The sequence below is a fragment of the Salvelinus sp. IW2-2015 genome, linkage group LG30 (genome assembly GCF_002910315.2).
Source record: "Salvelinus sp. IW2-2015 linkage group LG30, ASM291031v2, whole genome shotgun sequence".
Classification (NCBI taxonomy): domain Eukaryota; kingdom Metazoa; phylum Chordata; class Actinopteri; order Salmoniformes; family Salmonidae; genus Salvelinus; species Salvelinus sp. IW2-2015.
In genome coordinates this window covers 20,409,701-20,429,957 of record NC_036869.1, presented here as the reverse complement: position 1 = coordinate 20,429,957, position 20,257 = coordinate 20,409,701, and the positions used below count along the sequence as shown (strand labels likewise).

General features: G+C 42.9%; 2 protein-coding genes across 5 annotated transcripts; both read right to left on the bottom strand.

Annotated features, from left to right (window-relative positions):
* Positions 1–411: 411 nt before the first annotated feature.
* LOC111955308 (transcription factor AP-2-epsilon) lies at positions 412–10,617 on the bottom strand. Of its 4 annotated transcripts, none has more exons than XM_023975505.2 (7): positions 10,448–10,617; positions 7,758–8,213; positions 5,173–5,227; positions 2,929–3,160; positions 2,238–2,356; positions 1,755–1,893; positions 412–1,457 (listed from the first exon to the last, which is right to left on the bottom strand). In XM_023975505.2, the coding sequence occupies exons 1-7, from the start codon at positions 10,487–10,489 to the stop codon at positions 1,196–1,198; spliced, it is 1,305 nt and encodes a 434-aa protein (XP_023831273.1). In that variant the 5' UTR covers positions 10,490–10,617; the 3' UTR covers positions 412–1,195. The 4 variants fall into 4 exon arrangements, with proteins under 4 accessions (XP_023831273.1, XP_023831274.1, XP_023831275.1 ...); XM_023975506.2 differs by having other exon boundaries at positions 7,770–8,213; positions 10,448–10,616; XM_023975507.2 differs by lacking the exon at positions 10,448–10,617 and adding an exon at positions 9,490–9,704.
* A 971-nt stretch (positions 10,618–11,588) lies between these two features.
* Positions 11,589–20,257, bottom strand: ncdn (neurochondrin). The gene is made up of 7 exons (XM_023975012.2): positions 20,152–20,257; positions 17,330–17,534; positions 15,958–17,211; positions 13,422–13,666; positions 12,898–13,113; positions 12,418–12,560; positions 11,589–12,264 (listed from the first exon to the last, which is right to left on the bottom strand). Coding segments are annotated over exons 1-7 (2,487 nt in total). The 5' UTR covers positions 20,154–20,257; the 3' UTR covers positions 11,589–11,842.

Genomic DNA, 20,257 nt, shown 5'->3' with positions numbered 1-20,257 from the left:
ACTTCATCGCTCTGCCGTAAATGGGCTCTCTGAATTTTTTGTGGCCCCTGGGGTGCACGTTCGCATCAGTAATTATTAATTTGTGTATGTGAGAAAGGGAGGTGGGTAGTGTGTCTATGGTTAATCATAAGTGGTGAATTGCTTATTTTTTAGAATATTCCATTTTTTTACTTGGCAACAAATTTTCTCTATCAAAAACGTTTTAGTAAATATTTTTAATTGTATATCTTAAGAAATTATTTTTGAGATAAAAACATTTTAAAAATTCACACGAAATTGTACTTTAACCATTCATATTTTGAAGGGTTTATTTCATGGCCAGTGGTTTGTAGGTATTAACGTATTAGAATAAAGCTTGAAAAGCAACCTTCCACCATTATCGACAGTGAATGATAAAACATCAGACAGACATTCCGCATCAGTTATTCTTTAATAATATATTACATTTATGCCGTAATACAATAATAACAGTAATAACATTAATATTAAACATACACAGTAAGTACAAAATGATGTGTTTTTTTTTCTTAATTTACCCACACATACCCTCCCATTCACCACAAAAAAAATCCCATAGCTGCCTGTGACACCATGCCCCCCCCCCCCCAAGAACTCAATTACCCAGCAGCACCCACATAAAATCGTAGTACACAAACTGCCCATCCTATGGGGTGGAGTTGGACGGTATCCAATGTCCAGATGAGGAATGAGCAAAACTAAGAAAGTTGGCTGTCCTGGATATGGCTCATCTCTTGTGACGAGATGTTTTCAAAGTGGGTCCAAGTCCAGAGAGTCAAACAGATTTTGAATGGAAGAAGCATAGAGATAAATAGTTGTATCTCTATGGGAAGTAGAGGGCYTTCCAATMAATGCAGGTTGGGGTATCATCTTGACAGTCAGACAGACATACAGGGACGTGAGGTCAGAACGCATTCAGACAATGTCATTGGCAGTTAGGAATGGACACTGCCCAGAAAACCAGCAGCCCAGAAGAAGTCCATGCGTCTGTCTTTGAGTGAAGTGGCCGACACATATACAGCACAAACATCACCATGCCCTTCCCTGTGAGGGATTGGGCCGCAGTAAGAATTTGGGGAAGAAATATGTCTTTGTCCTCTTAAAGGAGGCTAAGAAAGGATGGAATATGGAAATCAGTCAGTCCGTCAAATCTCCAATCTCGTCAGAAGGCGTCCACCTATTTGCGGTGCTTCATCTCCTTCTCGTGGTGGCCCTTYCCACCKCCGTGGTCCTTGTCCAGCATTTTGATGGCCTCCACCAGGTAGCTCTGGAAGGCGGAGAGGGCGGCGCAGATAGCGGGGGTACCGAAGCCGTGGGTGAGCAGGCTAAAGTGGGTGAGGTTGCTCTGGACCCCGTGCTCCAGACAGGGGTTGGGACGACTCGCCCCCAGAGGAGAGCGGTCTTGGGACAACAGGTCTACAAACTCCTTGCAGATCTCCCTGAGGAGAAAAAGTAGGAGAAGGGTTCGAATTTTTCAATGCCAACGTCAACATTTTCAGGTCAACATTTAACAATGTAATGGGACGATAATCACACTCATTAAAACTATACACACATTTCCTAATTAGCTTCGCCTGCTTCAGTTAAGCCGAAAATATTTTGTAGTTGGCGTCTGCCCTTCACGCAAACTATGTATATCTGTATGTATATGCAACACTTGAGATGGTTACGTATTAGTGAGACTGTATCTACTGTAAGATTGTATTAGGCCCAGACATGGATCACGAGACACTCACTTGGTGGCCAGCAGCATACTGCGTCGTGTGGGAAGCTGCTCAGGATCACTCTGCCTACACAAATACTCTGCTGTCGCTCTGGCAGGGAACTCCGTCTCACACACGTACCCAAAGTCACGGGCCAGGTGGACCGCCTCACCTGGGAAGAGATAGAAAAGACTAGTGAATGGCCGGATGTCAATGTGAAGGTTCGGCAGGAAATAAGGAAAAGCTCTGGGTTTTTTTTACGTGATGCTCTTGTTTGGATTTACCATTGGTTTATGGTACTGCAGGGTCTTTTATGTTATTATTAATTTATTACCAATTTTCATTCAATTTAATTGTGCAATACATTTTGGTTGAACAGTTAATTACAGTGGCAGTAGATTTTAATCGAGATTTGACTAAGCGATAATTGGGGAATATGTCCTCTACCTAGAGAGTTGTGTTCACTCACCCAGGAGTGTCTGTCAGTATGTGTACAAGTTACTGTGGGCCTCTTACCCTCCACTAGAGCCGTCAGGAGGGTGACGTTGGCTGCCTTGCGTCGCCCAGCGGGGAGATTGAGCCCAATCTTCTCCAGACGCTCTCTCAGACAGCGCCCACCATTCTTTGACTTTGCCCTGAGGGAGGAGAGAGGAGCCAGAGAGAGCAGCTTAAGACCTGTCTGTGTGGCCACGTAACAAACTACTGAGCCTAGTCCCTGGCTCTGGCTGCCCACTCCTAGGTCTGTTTGTCTGTCTGGGCTGCTTTCACACAAAACTCCCCATGGCCATAGTCTAGTACTGCTGCCACTTGATGGTTTCATTTGGTCCTTTGCTTTTGCGTTCCGTTTTTGTTAGACATGGTGCCAAAGKACTTCATAGAAGGACAATGATTTGAAACATGCACAACTGTAATCTAATGTATGAACACTGAACAGGAAATGTGGTACGTTACTTTTTTTTTTTTTAGGAATTGAAAATGTCTTAAAATATATATGCATTATTACATTCTCTGTGGAGGAGCGGACCTTTTGCCACTGGATACATTAAGCAATCAAGGGGTGACACATATTGTATTCTATTGTCCAGAATACCTGAATAGATCTGTTGTTCAGAATTTTCTTATTTGATTTATTATCATGTGTGAAGCCTTGAAGCTGTGTGTCTCTCCACTGTTTCTCTCTCCCCACCCCTTACTCCAACCCTCTCACCTGCGCAGGACTCCGCCCAACAGGGAAGCATTGAGGCACTCGGGCGGGGCCAGCCGTCGCTGCACCTCCCCCACGGTGACCTTGTACTTGGAGGTGGAGCTGAGGAGGGAGAGACGGCCGGGGACAGAGCAGAACACCTCCCCTGGGTTGGACACGGAACCCATCCCTAGACCATCCTTACTGAGGTGGAGGGCTGACAGGGCTGAGCCGTTCAGCTTGGAGGGGATGGGAACTGTTGAGAGAGAGCGAGAGAGAGAGCGAGAGAGAGAGAGCGAGAGAGAGAGGGTGGAAAAGGAGGGGGGGGGTAGCAAGATAGGAAGAGAGATGATAGAGAAAGATGGGTATTGAGGAAGGGAGAAAAAGAGTTAAGGGAAATAAAAATCATATTTCCACGATCCTTTCTAATATACAAGTAACGTAAGTAATGTGTTTATTGCATGGATAATACATTCAGTGGCACGTATTCCCATGTGTTGACAGCTCTAATTCTGGCACCACTATTGCTGTTGTTGTTTTGGTCACAGCAGGTGGGTTCCCTGTTTCTGTAAGTAACACATCTCATTTAGATCTTGTTCACGCCTCACTACTTTCACAGTCACTTTTCTCTGACTGCTAAGCTTAAAGACCTTCCTTCTCAAGTATTGAATGTTGCTAGGACTGAAGGTGCCTCTTTATAGGTTTAAAAACTGGGAGAAACTGGGGACAAAGCAGAACTACCCTATGAATGCCAATCACAGCATTGTGGCTGAGAAAGCAGTTGAGCCGTTAAAATCTAAGCATCGTGGTAATATTCGCAGTTACTTGAGAGGAGTATGCGAAAAAATGATTACAATTTAAACGGCCATTCAGTTCCTAATAACGATTTATGTTGACGTACAAATAAAAATAAATGTTACATCATCTTTTAAACCGTTCATTTGTTTTCTTGAAATTAGCTGATGTAGCCCACTAATCACACGTTTTCTCATGCCAGGACTGTGGGCTGGGATCTAAAGGCTGTGTGGCTCCTATAGGCTGAATTGAGAGGATTGAATTAACCCTTTCCCTAGGTGAGCGTGTGTGTGTGTTATTATGTGTGCATTACTGTGTTTCTATGGTATCTTAGTATCCTCTTCTGTCCCTGTGTGTGTGTGTGTATGTGCGCATGTGGGTTTCTGCATCTCTTCCCCCCTTATCCCTTTGGCTCAGTGCATACTCCCAGTGACTAGCTATACTGTTCCGGAGTTATTATCTATGTGCCTACTGTCAGCTGTGCTAGTGCTGCTGCTGTGATGTTCTCTCTCCACTCCCTCTCCGTGGGCGGCGTGCGTCTCTTTGCGACGCCCCACTGTGCGGCACAGATTCCCGGACAGAAGGGAGCTCTCTCTATCCCCCATTCAGAGCCAGCCAGGCCCAGCCGCGGAGCAGTGTAGAGGTCTTTAAGGTCTCTCTGTGTGTGTGTCTCTCTCTCTGTGTTCTGTTTCGCTCTCTCTCTCGGATCCGCTTATTCATGTGGGCTTTGAGTTTGTTCTATGCTCTTAAATCCGTGGCCATGAGTACGCGCTGTAATTGATACATTCTCAACCTCGGCAAATCCCTGGAATGATAGTCATTCCTCTTGAAAATGAGTGTTGGTTGCAAAATGTTAAGCATCGCTCATGCATAGATGTCATGTCTCCGGTGTAGTCACAAAAGCGGCTTTGGATTTTAAGTATTTCAAGCTGTTTGGAATTCAACTTGAATTGGTTAATCGTGCCCCTGTGTCTTGTGAAAAATCCTAGTTCTTACTATTGGTAATATTAGAGTGATCATACGGCTGTGAATTTCTACAGAACTCCTCTTTTATCACTTCTTTCCCCTCCCTTTTCCTTGCCCCACTTCTCTTCTCCTTGCTCTAATCCTGCTCGCTCTCTCTCTCCCTCGTCCTCTCATATGACCATGAACAGTTCATTAAGAATGACTGCCTTTAGGGTGAAGTCTGCAGCCGATTAGTAGAGAACTTTTTGACTTCAAATGAAATAGCAAAACAGAATTATTTTATAGGTGTGTGTGTGTGTGTGTGTATGCTGGAGGGGTGGTTGGTGTTTATAGGGAAGGGTGGCCGCACACACACACACACACACACACACACACACACACACACACACACACACACACACCACACACACACACACACACACACACACACACACACACACACACACACACACACACACACACACACACACACACACACACACACACACAGAGCTCTGCTTCCCTTACCTTTCTTAATGACGGAGTGGTCCAGGATGCCCAAGGCTGATCCCTCCTCCATTCCCTGTGTTGGGTAGATACAGTGGGCAGTCAGGATCATTTATTCACTACCCCCACCAGCCAATTCAAAACCAGTCTGGGCCAAGTGCAATCTATAATTTAGCTCTTGTCACAGTGTAAGAAAATTATAACAGTTGATTGGCAGATTTGCTAGAGTATTGTGGTTTGTTAGGGCATCAGTGTTGGAAACTAGACCCAAAAGAGGGCAGTTTAATGAGAAGCCGGCGTTAATTCTATGTTGAGGCGGTTACTGTGGGGCCCTTATCATAATACAGTGTATGAGACTTAGCAGACGCTTTTATTCAAGGCCAAGTTTATACATTTACAGTGTATGTGATCTCTATGAACGGGGTGGAAGAAAAAGCAGTAAACAGAATTGCACTATTTCTTGAAATTGGCTGTGAACACAATGTTGTGTGGTCAGAGAACAAAGAAGAAGACAAAAGTTGGCCCTGCTTAACATTGTCTTCACTCTATGATAACCTAGACAAAGAACTGACATTTTGTGTTTGTGAGTTGAGGGCGGGTCTTGTGGGAGGGCTATTGGCATGATAATCACTTTGTCAATTCCATGTCTCTTTTACACATTTTATTTTACATTAAAAATTGCAAATAAAAAACTATGGCCTAAGTAGGGTATGTTTTTCAAGGGGCTAATCGATTAGCCTTCATGAGATAAACCCTGCGTTCGCACTCCTTTTCGATGTGAATTCATGGACATCGGACATTTTCAAAAATGTCATCTTAGTGCCCAATTTTCAAGTTACTAAATCTTTATGTAATTATCTATCTTAAACCTACATATTTTTATATGGATGGATCAGGCCTACTTGTCTATTCAGCAAATAAACTTTATTGAAAACATGTTTGAGGGGGAGGGGGGATATCATTGAACTGCGAAAATAAATTGACCAATTTAATTCGCTATAACAAATTCAACAAACATTTCAACATTTTAAACTTCGAAGTGTTTGACATTTGTGGGGTATTACTATGTTATTCTCCATGTGTCATGAGGAGTGATAAAAAAAAATATCTGCAGAGAGAGATGCTCTTGGTCTCGGGATTTATATGGGGCTCAAATTTGCGAATTTAATCCATTAATCAAATAAAGGTTCTGTCAAGAGAGAGCGTTTAACACAAACATGCTCTGGATAACTCCATGCCTTCCGCTTGAGTAAGTGTTTCTTTGTATTAATGACCACGGGAATCAATTGGTTGCGCCGAATTGTGTCAGAGATGCAGGATGCTTTGAACAAATGCATCTGAATCTGCACCTGCTTGTGTGTGGTTGACTACTCAATAAATCCATAGCAACGTTTAAACTATTATTCTTGCTAAATTGCATGCGTACCATAATATGTTCAACACTTCTCCCTATGACTTCAATGGATGGCGGCTAAAGCCACCAACGAAATGTTGACTTGCTTCCTGTGTTAGAGGATAGCCTATTGGCCTAATAAGTCAGCCTTGAATTTAGACACACAAAGAACAACAAAACTATTCAGGAAGGAAATAATTGCAACATATAATATTTAATATTATTATGTACATTTTTTCAGGAGACTAACATAAATTTTGTTAATTTTCCCGCTGCAATTAATACATTGTCAATATGTCATTGAAATCAGAAACAAATTAGTTATATATGAGGTAATAGTATAAATACGCCTATTATCTTATTGATATCGTACTGTTTTGTTGATATTTCCAATATCCATGTCTATTTCAATTTACCTGAAAGAAATGGCTTTTCCAAATAATCTATTTAAAAACTGCGTCCACAAAATAGGCTAATATAGTTAAACATATCACGAAAATATTTTCAAGGTCTAAGAATGTAAATGATAGTTGCTTTCAGATTTATTTGTTTGATCTCTGCCCGCTATATTTAACATAACAACACTTTGGGGATTAGGTTGAACTAATATAATTTTTAAGCTAACGAGACAAGCGAGCCTCTGCAATTAGTGGACCAATTCCGTTTAACATGATTAGGCCTACATGTATCCATCAACGCAATCATCACCACTTAGACAAGTCTCTAGCCTATTTACACTGCCACGGGGAAAAGATGCCATTGGTCTCTAAATAAAGTGTTTAAACTGTGCGTATACTCTTCACAATAAGATCAGGGCGAAGAGCAAGGTCATTTCATTTGACAGGTGGCCACTTCGAGACAAGTATTAGTGGAACAGTTGGTAAATATGCAATATTTGACCAAATGTTATATGAATTGCGTTTACAATTCGGTCTTTTTCTAAGGTGGAGCCTTTGGGAGAAAAAAGCGAGTGTGTAAAATACGCATCAAAAGAAGACGACTGTCACAGTAACAAAAGAAAAGAGAATCCTTGCCATGCACACAATTATTCACCCAGTTCTTATAGATTCTTCCACAAGAAAACAGTAAACGAATGCAGCAATTATCTACGTAATGGGTGCATGGGTTAGGCTATGCGCTGGAAGGTGACTTTTACGCACGACCAATATAGTGTTTGTGAACGGGAGAAGGAATAATAAAAAGGTCCACGCACAAATAAACCCACCTGCATGTCCTCCAGTCCGTGATGTCCAATGTGCATTCCAAGAGGCCCGTCCCCTAGCGCTGCGGCACCCTCCCCAAGTCCGTGGAGAAGCCGGGGTACACCGGGGTACTCCCGACGGTGGTCGAGGCTTAAAGCCCGGTGTGACTGTGACAATAGCCCCCCCTCGTCCGATCGCGACCTCTGCGAGTGCCATGCCGCTTGCTGGTGCTGATGGATGGAGTTGATGGAGGTGTAGGGGTCCGATAAGTGAGAGTATGCAGAGTCCTGGCTCTGTGAGTATGAGAGCGAAGACTGWGGGTATGGAGGGGGGAAGTACGGAGGTTGGAAGTCAGAGGCCGGTGTGTGGCAGAGCGGGGGAGCCGAGGAGTAAGCTGCCTGGTTCAACGAGGAGAGTTGGGACAGTCGCCCGCTGGGCGAGGAGCCGGTCAGTCCGTCCGCCCGGTCCTGTGCATTAAATACAAAAAAGTAACTTAGGCTTCTAAATCAAACTATTTTTTGATTACATGCAAATGCATCGATTTACTGCACCAAATGTCAGGCCTATAATTAAATGTTTTTTTATTTATTCAAATAATCTTTGCAAAACTATAAATAGTAGCCTAAGCACATTACAATTCGTTGTCGATTGTGATTAACTGAACTGCAATGAAATTGAAATACAACATACAAATAAAATGATTTTAAATCAGTTCGATAGCGCATATAGATCTGTACAAAACTTAGTCTGTCTTGACCACAAAAAAATTACAAATGTAGCTTAAAATTCAACTATTTAATTATTAAATGTCCAAATAACTCAAACGAAGTGTTTGATTTGCATGCAGACAGGCAGCAGGTGCCTCTGGCATCGCTGCATGACAGTGTCAAAGGTCATGGCCACTGAGAACCCCAACAGAACAAAGGACAGGTATCTAATGCGCAATAGCATCATGTTGCCCCAGGAAATACAATACCCAATATTATAAAATATGTGAACACATTTATGACTACAGGAGCTTATAAAATATTGCAAATATGTTCAAGTTAAATGTAAAGTAATATAGCCTAAACATAACTTTAGCCATTTTGTCTTAATTAATTTGGGAGACATTATGTAATAACATACTATCATCAATGCAATCATTTTACAATATTCTCCAACTGTCCTGTAGCCTTCACATATGCATGCACTTCCTGGTTAAAATCGATTTTTCTAAAGCTGGGTCCCACCGATCGATTATGTTTTGTTGGAACAATGTCCATTATTAGAAACTAACAATGAGGGATTTAAAAGCAAAGGAAAAAGTTCATTTAAAATATGTATAAAATAATAAATGCCAACATTAAACCAATAACCACTAATATATAGGTTACCATCTGAACATGTATGCCTTGTACATTTCACACCCCTTTAGTAGTTTCAATTGTCACTATGCTCACCACAGCAAAACGCAATGGTACTTTCACAAAAGTATTATCTACCATCTCAAAGTGCCATTCTTGTTTACTCGGCTCTCTTTAAATTCATATTTCTACGGACACTTTGATGCGGTCCGACATTCCGCCGATCTATCCGGACAGCTGACAAGYACAAAAGCTGCGCCGCCAGTGCGAAGTTAACGTCACACATCTGTGCCCACTCGAGTCAAGACAAAGTTGTAGAAATGGAAAATGACAAGACCATATCGGACCTAATCTGGTCTGCAGACTAGCGCGTAGTATTGAATTTATAGGGACTCACCATAGCCGAATATGTGTGGACTAACATCTCGTCTGGTTACCCAAATTCACGGTCTAGGATATGGATGTTTTATCGATGTCACCAAATAGTTATAATCCAAGATACTTTCATGTGTCTACAAGATCCATGCAGGAAATAGCTAAAGCTTTTCTTCTTCTTGCTTTTAGAAATGTCTCAATCCTCAACCACGTGCTGTTACGGATGCTTCTGTCAGAAAGTGTCCTAAATMTTCTCCATGCATGCGCTACTTATAGGTTTTCCGAACGCGCTCCACAGAAGAGGGGGGGGGTGGGGGGGGGGGGGGGGTCCAGTTTTCTTAAAGAGATATTCATTCAGACAATCATACATTTCCCCACATGTATGTTTGATCATTTTCCTACCTTTACTTTCTTTTTAGATTCGAAGTTATTAAACTAACCAAACATCCCATATTACTTGCCTCCTGTTTTAAACGCCAAATGAGAGGTCTCGACCCCAGACAACCCAAAATGATTTTGGCACAGAGTATGCATCAAATAGCCTATTAGTCTATATGAATCAATATCCAGCCTTCTGTTTAAACTGCCGCGTAATCAAAGCATTACGCACGCTATCCACCTCGCTCAACTTTTTGAGATACAGATAACTCAAAACAACTTTTAAAGTGTGTTAAATATATTTACATAATTTTGAATAATTTGATTGTGCTTACCATGACAATGAGTGAATGTTATCTATAGCATTTCAGGCACCCAAATTGGAAAACTGTTAACATTTGCAACATCGATCCGTAAAGCCATTATAACATCAAACAAGTTCTGTCACTAGTTCTTGCCACTTTACAAAAACTATTAAAAAAATATTCATTGTAAGCCCTATCTAGCCCGATCAGTAATAGCGTGAGAGAAAACATTTTTCAAAATTCATTAGCCGTTTTATAAACGTTTATCAATTCAAGCATAGCCAAATAATTTGTTACCTGACAGTAGGGCTCAGTCTTCGTTCGAGATTTCCAAAGCATGATGACGTTGTAAAGGGTGGCCGGGTTGCAGAGATTGGAGTTACGTTTGGACAGGGGGTTATAGCGGGCAACAGGAGGATGGATTAAGACGAGTTGAAGGTAGACTGATGAGTGAGTTGGTTGGAGTAGCGACGCAGGAGTTTTGTATGAGTCACACAGAGACATGGACGGAAGTTTGAGTAGGGGGGTGAGGGCGGGAGGTGAGCGGAATCAAGAGGGCTGCTAAATAAGGGCAAAAAGAGGGTTAGAGTTTTATGCCAAAACGAAACATTTGAATAGATAACACAATCACGTTTATTAAGTCGAATGCATTAAATTGTACTGTAATGTGCAATTATACTATTACGCATGACCAAGAGATTTTAAGCAAACTGTATAGACTAGATTTTTATTAATTACAGGCAAATAATTATATTTAAGCGTTTCCATAGATATATCAATTAAAACGGAATTATAACCGTACACTAGACTTCAGGCTACTGGTGTCTCTACTTGCTACTGTATCATTTGAAAACTATGTCCAGACTTGAGACCCTGCAGGTTCTATCAAAAATGTATCGGAAAATAAACCTCGTCATGCAGTGACTCTTTTAGTAAGAAAGAAATTAAGTAAAATGCAGCGTTGAAATCTAAAGACTTACTTTCTCTGAAATGTAAAGTTAAAACATTTCAGTTTTATGGATTGAGGATATCTGCCAAACAAAGAATTTGTTATTGTTTCACTGATATATTACGGTCTTCAAAATAACTTCCAACGCGTATCCATGCATAATTCTGGAATGTATCCTGACCCAAAATGCCACACTGCTGTCAGAATGCCATCTAGCGGTAGAAAAAGCAACATGCAGAGACATGGAAAGATATTGGTTCACTTTAATAACTACAGTACCACATAGTTACTATACCAATTATATTAGTCTAAAATGTATGATCAGAAACTGCATCACTCCTTTCAGAAAACAAGAACATTGGTTTTATGCATACGTCCTGTAAGTGTTTTGAAATTCAGTAGTAAGCAGGACAGCTTTGAGTGTGGATACCATCTCTCTTCTCTGTTGAAGGAACATTCCGCTTCAAAATGAAAAAACTTAAGATGAAATCTTAAACAAAATAATGATTTTATTCTTAACTTTCATACATGTAACAGACTGCTTATATACAGTCATACCATCTTACAAACAACTGAAATGTTTATCAGGAAGCGTATGACAAAGCAAATATAGCCTGTTACTAAACAATGATATATTCAGCCATTTTGTCTTAGTCTCGAGGCTGAAGTTTTTCATGATCATGTTACGTGTCTGCTCAGGAAAAACCCTTGGCCCTCATCTTCATGATCAATACACAAGTGCTTCAGTTTGTGGTAAGGGATTTCCTCAGACTGCCCATGCTACCCAAGGCTCCCTTGGCACTGCTCTTCAGGAGCACACCGATCTCCTGTCGACAGGACGGGCACTGGAGTGCCACTGCGCAGAGGGCCTCCTCTAGTGCCCCCTGGGTGTGGGGGTCAGGCAGGGTGCTACAGGAGCCCAGCATGGCGAGGGTGTGGTTGAGCCAACCCTCCTCCCTGACCAGGGTGATGATCCAGGGCTGGGCCTTCACACAACCTCCCAGGGCCTGCAGACCCAGCCTCCACAGCTCCCCAGCCTCCTCCCACCACTCCTCCCAGGCAGGGCTCACCCTAACTGGGCCCGGGCCTGAGCTGGAGTCCAGGGCACCACYGAGGAACCGCAGGGCTGCGGAGAAGAACCGCCTCTGGTTTGCTTCAACCGGAGCTGGAACATGGTAGAAGAAATACAAAGACAGGCTTCAATGAATTTAGAGGGAATGTATTAGGCATACATTTATACAATTGCAAAAATAAACAATTCTATTAAGACAGAAATTGTCCCGTTCACTCATCTAAAAACAAAGCCATGTTAACTCACCTTTTGGAGCCAGTTTAAGCCTGCCAATCATGAGCCCCAGAGTACAAAGATTGGCAGCCAGGACCAAGAGGCGGGGTTTGTGCAGGAGAACAGGAAGTGCTTCACTCAACAGTGACTCAAGGCTTCTGAAACAAGGGTCCTTTCTGAGAGACAAGATTGTGCATAAATAACAGATTTTGTCACACATGTTATATTGTAATATTATGCATCCCCAATGTGAATTTGCAGTTAGTGAACTATTTACCATTGAGGGGGAGATTCATTTTCATTTCTTTCATAGTCAACAACACAAAACGACCCCATTTTGCTGTATAAAAATCCATCCCAACTAGTCACCAGTATCTGTAAATTAAACTATGCTATGTGTGTTTTATAGCGTACGTGTGTGCATTTCAGTCTCTACAAAACATTTGTTATACAACACATACGTGTGTATTTGGGTCTCTGCAAGGGCCGCTGTGTGTAGTGTTTATTTTGTACCTGACTCGCTCCGGCTCCGTGACAGCAAAGTTGAGCAGGGCCGAGCAGGCTGTCTCCATACTTGGGTCCCGGGCAAGCGCTGCCCCTCCTTTCCCCCGCAGGTCACCCCATCCCTGGGTTAGGAATGTCACCAGGAGACCTGGGGTGTCCAGGGTGAGTAACACCTTTCTTGGGGCGTCCTCTGCAGAGAGGTGGCACAGAGCTGGGAGGAGATACCTAGAGAGATCTCTTATACACATCTAGATGTGTATAAGAGACAGGTAACACCTTTCTTGGGGCGTCCTCTGCAGAGAGGTGGCACAGAGCTGGGAGGAGATACCTAGAGAGAGAGAGGGGGAGGTGGGGGGGGGGGGGGGCAGGAGAGAGGCTGTGGCTTAAGATCCTGTTTCCCAAATGCGGTCAACTCCTGATAAATGCACACAGCTTGGGACTGTCAGCACAACCTGCACTAAACCCAGCATGCAGTTACCAGGAGCAGTTTTTTTAAAGAATTCAAATTGGGACTGGAATCAGAGTCAACCTACCTTACAGCATCTTTGCCTGTCCAAGCCCCTCCCTGTGAGCAGTCGCCTACAGACATCTCCGACATCCAATTGGAAAGACCCTGGTCCTGACTCTCTCCCTGCATATGGCTTCTGGCGTAGCCCATCAGAAAGGGCAAGAGGGCAGTCACTTCCTCCTTGAGACAGGAAGTCTCTTCGGCGAGCCAGGCGCAGAGGGAACGGAACGTGACGAAAATGAAGGGGTCGCCGTAACGACCCGGATCAACCTGGAGAAAAAGACTTAAAAAGTTAGTTTCAGAATCAGAGTTAGCCTTCTCTTACAGGAGTACTCTTTGAGCAAAGCTGAAAGTGTGATGTAAGTTAAACACTACAGTACTGGGTAAATCCATTTGAATTCAATCACTTTTTGACAGCACCCCTTTTGATTTGAACGAAGCCTTCAATATATTTTCCCATTGTAGGAAGGCTCAGAAAGTGACTTTTTGGACGCGAATGTCAAAATGTAAACGTGTTCAAAGTTAACCCATTTTGCATACCCCACCATACCATGAGACATCCATGTCTTCATCACTGGAAAATATAGCCCTTTGCACTTCTACCCGTAAACAGGTTGAAAATGGACTGATAAGCACCTAAATTGGAACGTAGTGGCTGTACAGTTAAATGCTATACATGAGTATCAGAGCTCAGGGTCTCCGCTCCACAGCTCTGTATGGGTTTTGACTGACAGTCATTCTGAACTTGACCACCGCGTGCAACAAGAAGTTGGCCACAACCCCCCCGCTAATTTGGCAACTTTTGCACATTTTTTGTTGTCCGAGTGAAGGAAATGCTGCAAATGACGAGGACTCGATGTATTGTGAAAAACGAGACGTTGAGGATTCGAACAAATATTTCTTTGAAGTCATACAAGCAAGCCAAACGCCCATGAGTCCAAATGTGCACTTCACATTTCCATCTCATAAAACTCATGTCATATACAGTGTCAACGTTTATGATCACTAAGTTTGATGTGCAGTCACAAGATGACATGGGTTGTCCTGAACAGAATGAGCCTGTTTGTTGTATTGTGAAGAACATTTGCCGCGGACCACGCATCTGAATGCACTCATCTTCCCATTCCATGCGCCCCCAAAATGACCATCTGCTTCGCTGAATTGCCTCGTGAAAGCCTGATACTATAAGATTATAAAATACAATTTAGCTAGTCATGTTGGAAATAGAACAAGCTTTCAAATTATGCCCACCTGACCCAGAATGAGATTTATTGTGGACCGTTTTTTGGATTGTGTAAACAGTATTTGTGTAAAGGCGGGGGGGATGCAATGCTGTGTTCAAAACAACTACAAGTGTACTTGCTCTAGTTCCTCAACGGCACAGCTAGGAGAGCTAAAAAGAAACACTTTATAGTTGAAGACTCTTCGAGTCATATAAACGCATTGAAATTACTTAGGAACTGTGCACACTAAGGTGTGGGGCCACTTGGAAACACCAGTTAGACCTCTCACTCAAACCTTTGTCATGTCTTCGGTTGCACCTATCCCAAATGTTCCAAGAATATTCTTATCACGTTACTGAATGCATTTCCAGATTTTGTTAAAGAAATTAGGTAAAGGACAGTAAAATGCACATAAAATCAACAGTGTAATGTTTGGATTCACTCGTGTCAGGTGAACTGTTGTGTCCCTCACCTTTTGTCTAATACTTTCCCCATAATCTCCAAACTGTTTCCTATTCATTGCTACCATGGGTATGAATATGCTTTCCATATTTCTTCTATAAGAAACATTTCAATTTAGCCCTATCCATATAGTGTAAGAGGTAAAAAATACAAAATACAAAAAATCTAATACAATTTTTTTTTTTTAAGTTACTGTAAAAATGTAAATTATCCCAAAATATATATTCGCATAAACCCTATTTTACATTATCTGAGGTTCTTGTTTTGTGCCCGCCATCAGTTGACACAAATCCTACAATTCTGTAAAGCAGAGTCTAAGCTACAACATGAGTATTAAAAAAATAAATACATAAAATAAATCAAGTTCACCCATATTTTGATAATTAACATTAAAAAGGTTTTTAAAAATGTAAAAGCATTTTCATTAAAACAACATTTCCCAAGATATTTTAGAATAGTTTGACAACTCTTTTTGTGAGCTTTTAAATGACATCAAACTCAACCGTTTAGCTTTTCKAGTGATGAAGACYTGTAATGGTAGGGCGGGAATGCAAAATAGCTCAACATCGAGCACCTCTATCTTCTGAAAGTTTTGGCATTCAGGTCCAAAAAAAGTCACTTCCTGACCACTTCTTCCATGGGCAAAAATGTACTGAAAGTTATGTTTAAATCAAAAGGGATGTTGTCAAAAAGCGCTTGAAATCAAATGGATTTACCCTATTGTGAATTTTGTGTGTCTGTGCTTTGTACTGTCCACACCACAGTTATCTTGAGGGAAACATTATTTGAATTTTACTCCACCTACACTTCCTTACAGACACTCTGGCTGGTGTGTATAATGAGTATGAATGCATCTTCTTTGCCTCGTTCTCTTACCTGCTGCAGGTGATAGATGACTGCCGAGAAGGCCTCCTCCAGAACCCGGAGYACCTGCCTGCTCTGCTGCAGACTGAGCCCAGTGATGGCAGTCTGTGGCTGGGTATCACTCTGCTGGGCAACTCCCTGGCTGCTGCAGGCCTGCTCCATGGCCGCTTCCATGACGCGGTAGCAGGCGGTGAGTGTCTGTTGCAGCTGGGGACTCAGCTCTGTATCGGGGGGCTCCTCCAGRCCCATCCTCACCTCCACACAGGCCCGGTTCACCAGCAGGCAACAGAACTTAGGTGGCCCCACAGGCTCCCAGCCGCACAGGTCCAACAGGCAGGCAGAGAGGACTAACACAGGGCCTAATTGACCTGGGGTCAGCTTAGCCTGCAGCATGGGCCTCAGGGCCGCCCACAGACTGACCATAGTTGGCGTTAGGTCAGTGTCCTTTGGTGTTCCACCTGGCGAGGGGAGGAACTGCGGCACCAGGGCACACATATCGAGCTGGGTGAGGCCAGTGGCTTGGCAGAAGTCTTGGGAGACTTTGGCCAGGAGAGAGAGGAGTTCAGCTGGGTGCTTACTCCAGGCTTTCTCTTTAGTTTTGCCTGAGAGCAGGGCACCAAGAAGGGGTAGTCCTTTTTCATGGCTCAGTGTCTGTTTCTGCCCCAAAGCCCGACAAAGAGCTGGGACAGCACCCCTGGCCAGGAGCTGATCTGGGCCCCGGGGTAAAGCACACACTGTAATCAAAACCTGGTAACAGTCCGTAGCCAAGGCCTCATCCAGTTTGACTGTTGAATGGGAAGTTGGAGCTTCATTTTCTGCAGTACCTTCCTCAGAGCCTGTAGGGCTCGTCGCATCCTGAGATGGTGCTTTGAATCCTGCAGTGTCCTGGACAGGCTCTTTGGTAGTGTTCGTGCTCTGTGATGACTGTTCATCTTCAGCCTGGCTTGGCTGGTCTGGTTCCATCCCTTGTCTAGCCTGGTGCTGGGCTTGTTTCTGCGGGCTCCATTTGGGCCCATCGGCCAGCAGCCCTAGCAGTAGAGGGATGGTGGTAAGGAGCTGTGGGTGGGCGGCCATGTCTGGGTCTGTGCTGAGGGCAGCCAGCAGAGCTGTGCCCAGAGATAGAAGCTCCTCTGGGGGCAAGCCGGAGGCATCACTCCCCCGGACCGCAGTCACCAGCAGGCGAGCTGGAAGACTCAGCCCCACCGCCTCAAAGATGCGCCGCAGCGTCGCACTGTCAAGCTGGCCTGCTGGACACAATCGTGTAATCTACAGAACAGAAAGTGAAGGATGGAGAATATAAGGGTGAAATATTTTGTTACCCACCATACCAGATTAAATAGAATTACTAAGGGTCGGAGATAAGGTAGACTGGTGACACTCTTACCAGAAGAAGTGCAGCGAGTGTGTGGCTGTCGTTTTTGGCGTGGGTGAGTGTGTGTAGACAGCGCTCCAGAACCTCGCGCTGGGCAGCAGACAAGCCATCTATCGCCAGCGGAGCTCCCTCTCCTTCCTCACCGCCTGTGTGTTCYCCACTGGAATCACTCTCAGAGCTCACAATAAATGTACCCTCAGCCATTGCTAATGCCATCCTGTCAACACAATATACATATCAGTGGTGAAAATGAGAGACAGAGATCCAGACAATGCCCCATCTTCACAACAAGTTGAGGTTGGAAGACGTCAGCCTCTACTGCATCCTGTACATTGGATTAGTGAGCAAAAATAAGCCACTCTGCCTTTTTTTGTCAAGAGCTTACCTCAAATGAATCCCWTTGGAAGTTTTTCTTGGTAAGCCATTCTCATGATTTMTGTCCTTGTTGTGGAGCACCACTCCTTTCCTTTGTTTGCTGAAGTGCAAAGGCCCACCTGAACTCTTATATTACGAAATAAGTATTGTTGTGCATTGTATTATGTTCATGTTAGCTGTGTAGCTAGCTAGCTAGCCTAACTATCCCAAGATGTACTCTTAATGGGTAGACCAAACCAGTTTTGGTGATTTCTGGTATTTCATCAAAATAAATCAATACATTTTTGGACTCATTCAAAAGTTAACCGATTAAGTGTTGTGCGTAAGATGACTATGCAAACAACTTGGAATTTCCTACACAATGTTTCTTATCAAACAAGAAGAACCCAGTCAGTCTTTCCTCAACTCTTAACCAAGAGAGACTGGCATGCACATGATTAATATTAGCCATCTGATTACAGTGAAGAGCAAAACGTGCTGCTCTGTTCTGGGACAGCTGCAGCTTAACTAGGTCCTTCTTTGCAGCACTTGACCATGTGACTGGACAATAATCAAGACCAGATGAAACTAGAGGATGCAGTACTTCCTTTGTGGAGTCAAAACCCCATGGAAACTGGAGATATTTTTTACATTACTGGTTAGAGAACAACCTGCAGAAGACAGTCAGGTACATTTTGGAGTGATGAATTTAGATTTTTGAGGGGGTCGCCAAAACAGAAAAGCAACACTTATTTGTAAATTACTCATATCGATATCACGTTGATATCGATTGCTTGAGAGGGGGGAAACGAGGTTGCATGTCCTGATAAAACTAACAGTTCAAAACCCACAGAATTTGGGAATAATGTGTAGAGCATTGGTTGGAGGACAATTTGTAGAACACAGCATTTTAAATCAAGTCGGTCGCCAACGCGGTAAGTGTAACGCAACACTTTGTTTGCTAATCACTTCGATATCACTCTGAAATCAATAGAACAGAGGGAAAACGCTTTGGATGTAGCGCTGTTTACACTAACACTATTCAAAGGCCACACGGAAACTTGGAACAACCTATACAGGGTTGGTTAGATGAGAACTTGTAGAAGGCTTATCTATATTTTGGAATGTCGGATATTGATTTTGGGAGGCTGCCACCACAGAAAAGGAACAGACCACTTTTTCTGTTAGTTAAATTAAACAAATAACGACGCAGCATAGGATAGAAGTGGCAACGGTTGGCTGCTATTTAAGTGATAGCTTGACAGTCGAATTCATGTATTGGTGTGCGGCAAGCGCCTTAACTCTGCGTTCAAATAKCTGCACATCCCAGCGCCTGACAAATCAACAGTACAAAACCAAAGATATGTATCTGTTTTAAGCAATCAATCTCATGTCATCATGATGGCTATACACTTTTATACTAATATCACCAATCTGGGGTATAAAGGATGTGTAATTACACTCAAATTTTACAGGGTGAAAAATGCAAGCTTGTSTAAAGTAGTAACAAACTGTCCACAATAAGAAAATTAGCACAATATAGAATATGGCAAAAATAATTCTACATGTCAATTTAAGGTGATAGTATGTTGCCCACTCAAACTAATGCAACAATGACATATCTCACTCATTTAACCAATTAAGAGTTTWAAAAAACTCTCAAACATTTAGCTCAGCGCTCTAGACCAGTGTTTACCAAATTTGATCCTGGAATCAGCTGTGTAGGGCAAAAACCAAAACGTGCACCAGGACCGAGTTTGGGAAACCCTGCTCTAGACTAAAGCCTCCAGTGTCTGTGCAGCAGCCTGGAAGTTTGACATCCCTACTCTTAAGGAGCCTTGTTATTTGCAGAGGTAGACTGGCTCTAACAGCCAAATACTCCATCTAAACATGAATCGATTCTCAATTACGATACGGTTCCAAAAACAAAGCACTTTTCATATCACACCAAAACAATTTCACAAAAGCAAAATACACAATGTTTTAACCAGCTTTATCAGTTGCAGTGGACAGTATTTTTCAGTGACAACACGTTTCTGGCGACCTTCTACACATAGGTGTTCGGAGCCGCTGTAACATAGAAATATGGCCATGTGGGAACACGAACCTGGCCTAACCCTATAAAAAGATGAGCGCCAATTTAACGTTTTATTTTTAGGAAAATATGTATCGCTGATATTAAAGATAAGGTCCTTATTACTTCCTAAACCGTACCGTATGCGGTTAATGTTCAGACCGAGCGTCGCTCTTATCAAAACTCCTCCGTACAGAAGACACCTTCACCCAATGGCTCTTGTGGAGGAACTGAGAGTCATGCTCAAGGGCTAGGCTAACTCAAATGAGTAAGCTTTCCAAAGTGTTGTGGCTAATGAACTCATATCGTATACGTTCAGCGTACATATATTTTTGCATTTTCTTTGGCATACATTGAAAACTACTGTGAMAAAATAATTAGTGGAAGTAGCTACAAACATACTCACATTTAGGCTAGCTGCGTTCTTTATTTGTTCATTCAACTTTCAGCGCTKCACAAGAGAATGAGATCCACGAAAGTAAGCTGTCAAAAGAAGAGATTGTTACAACAAC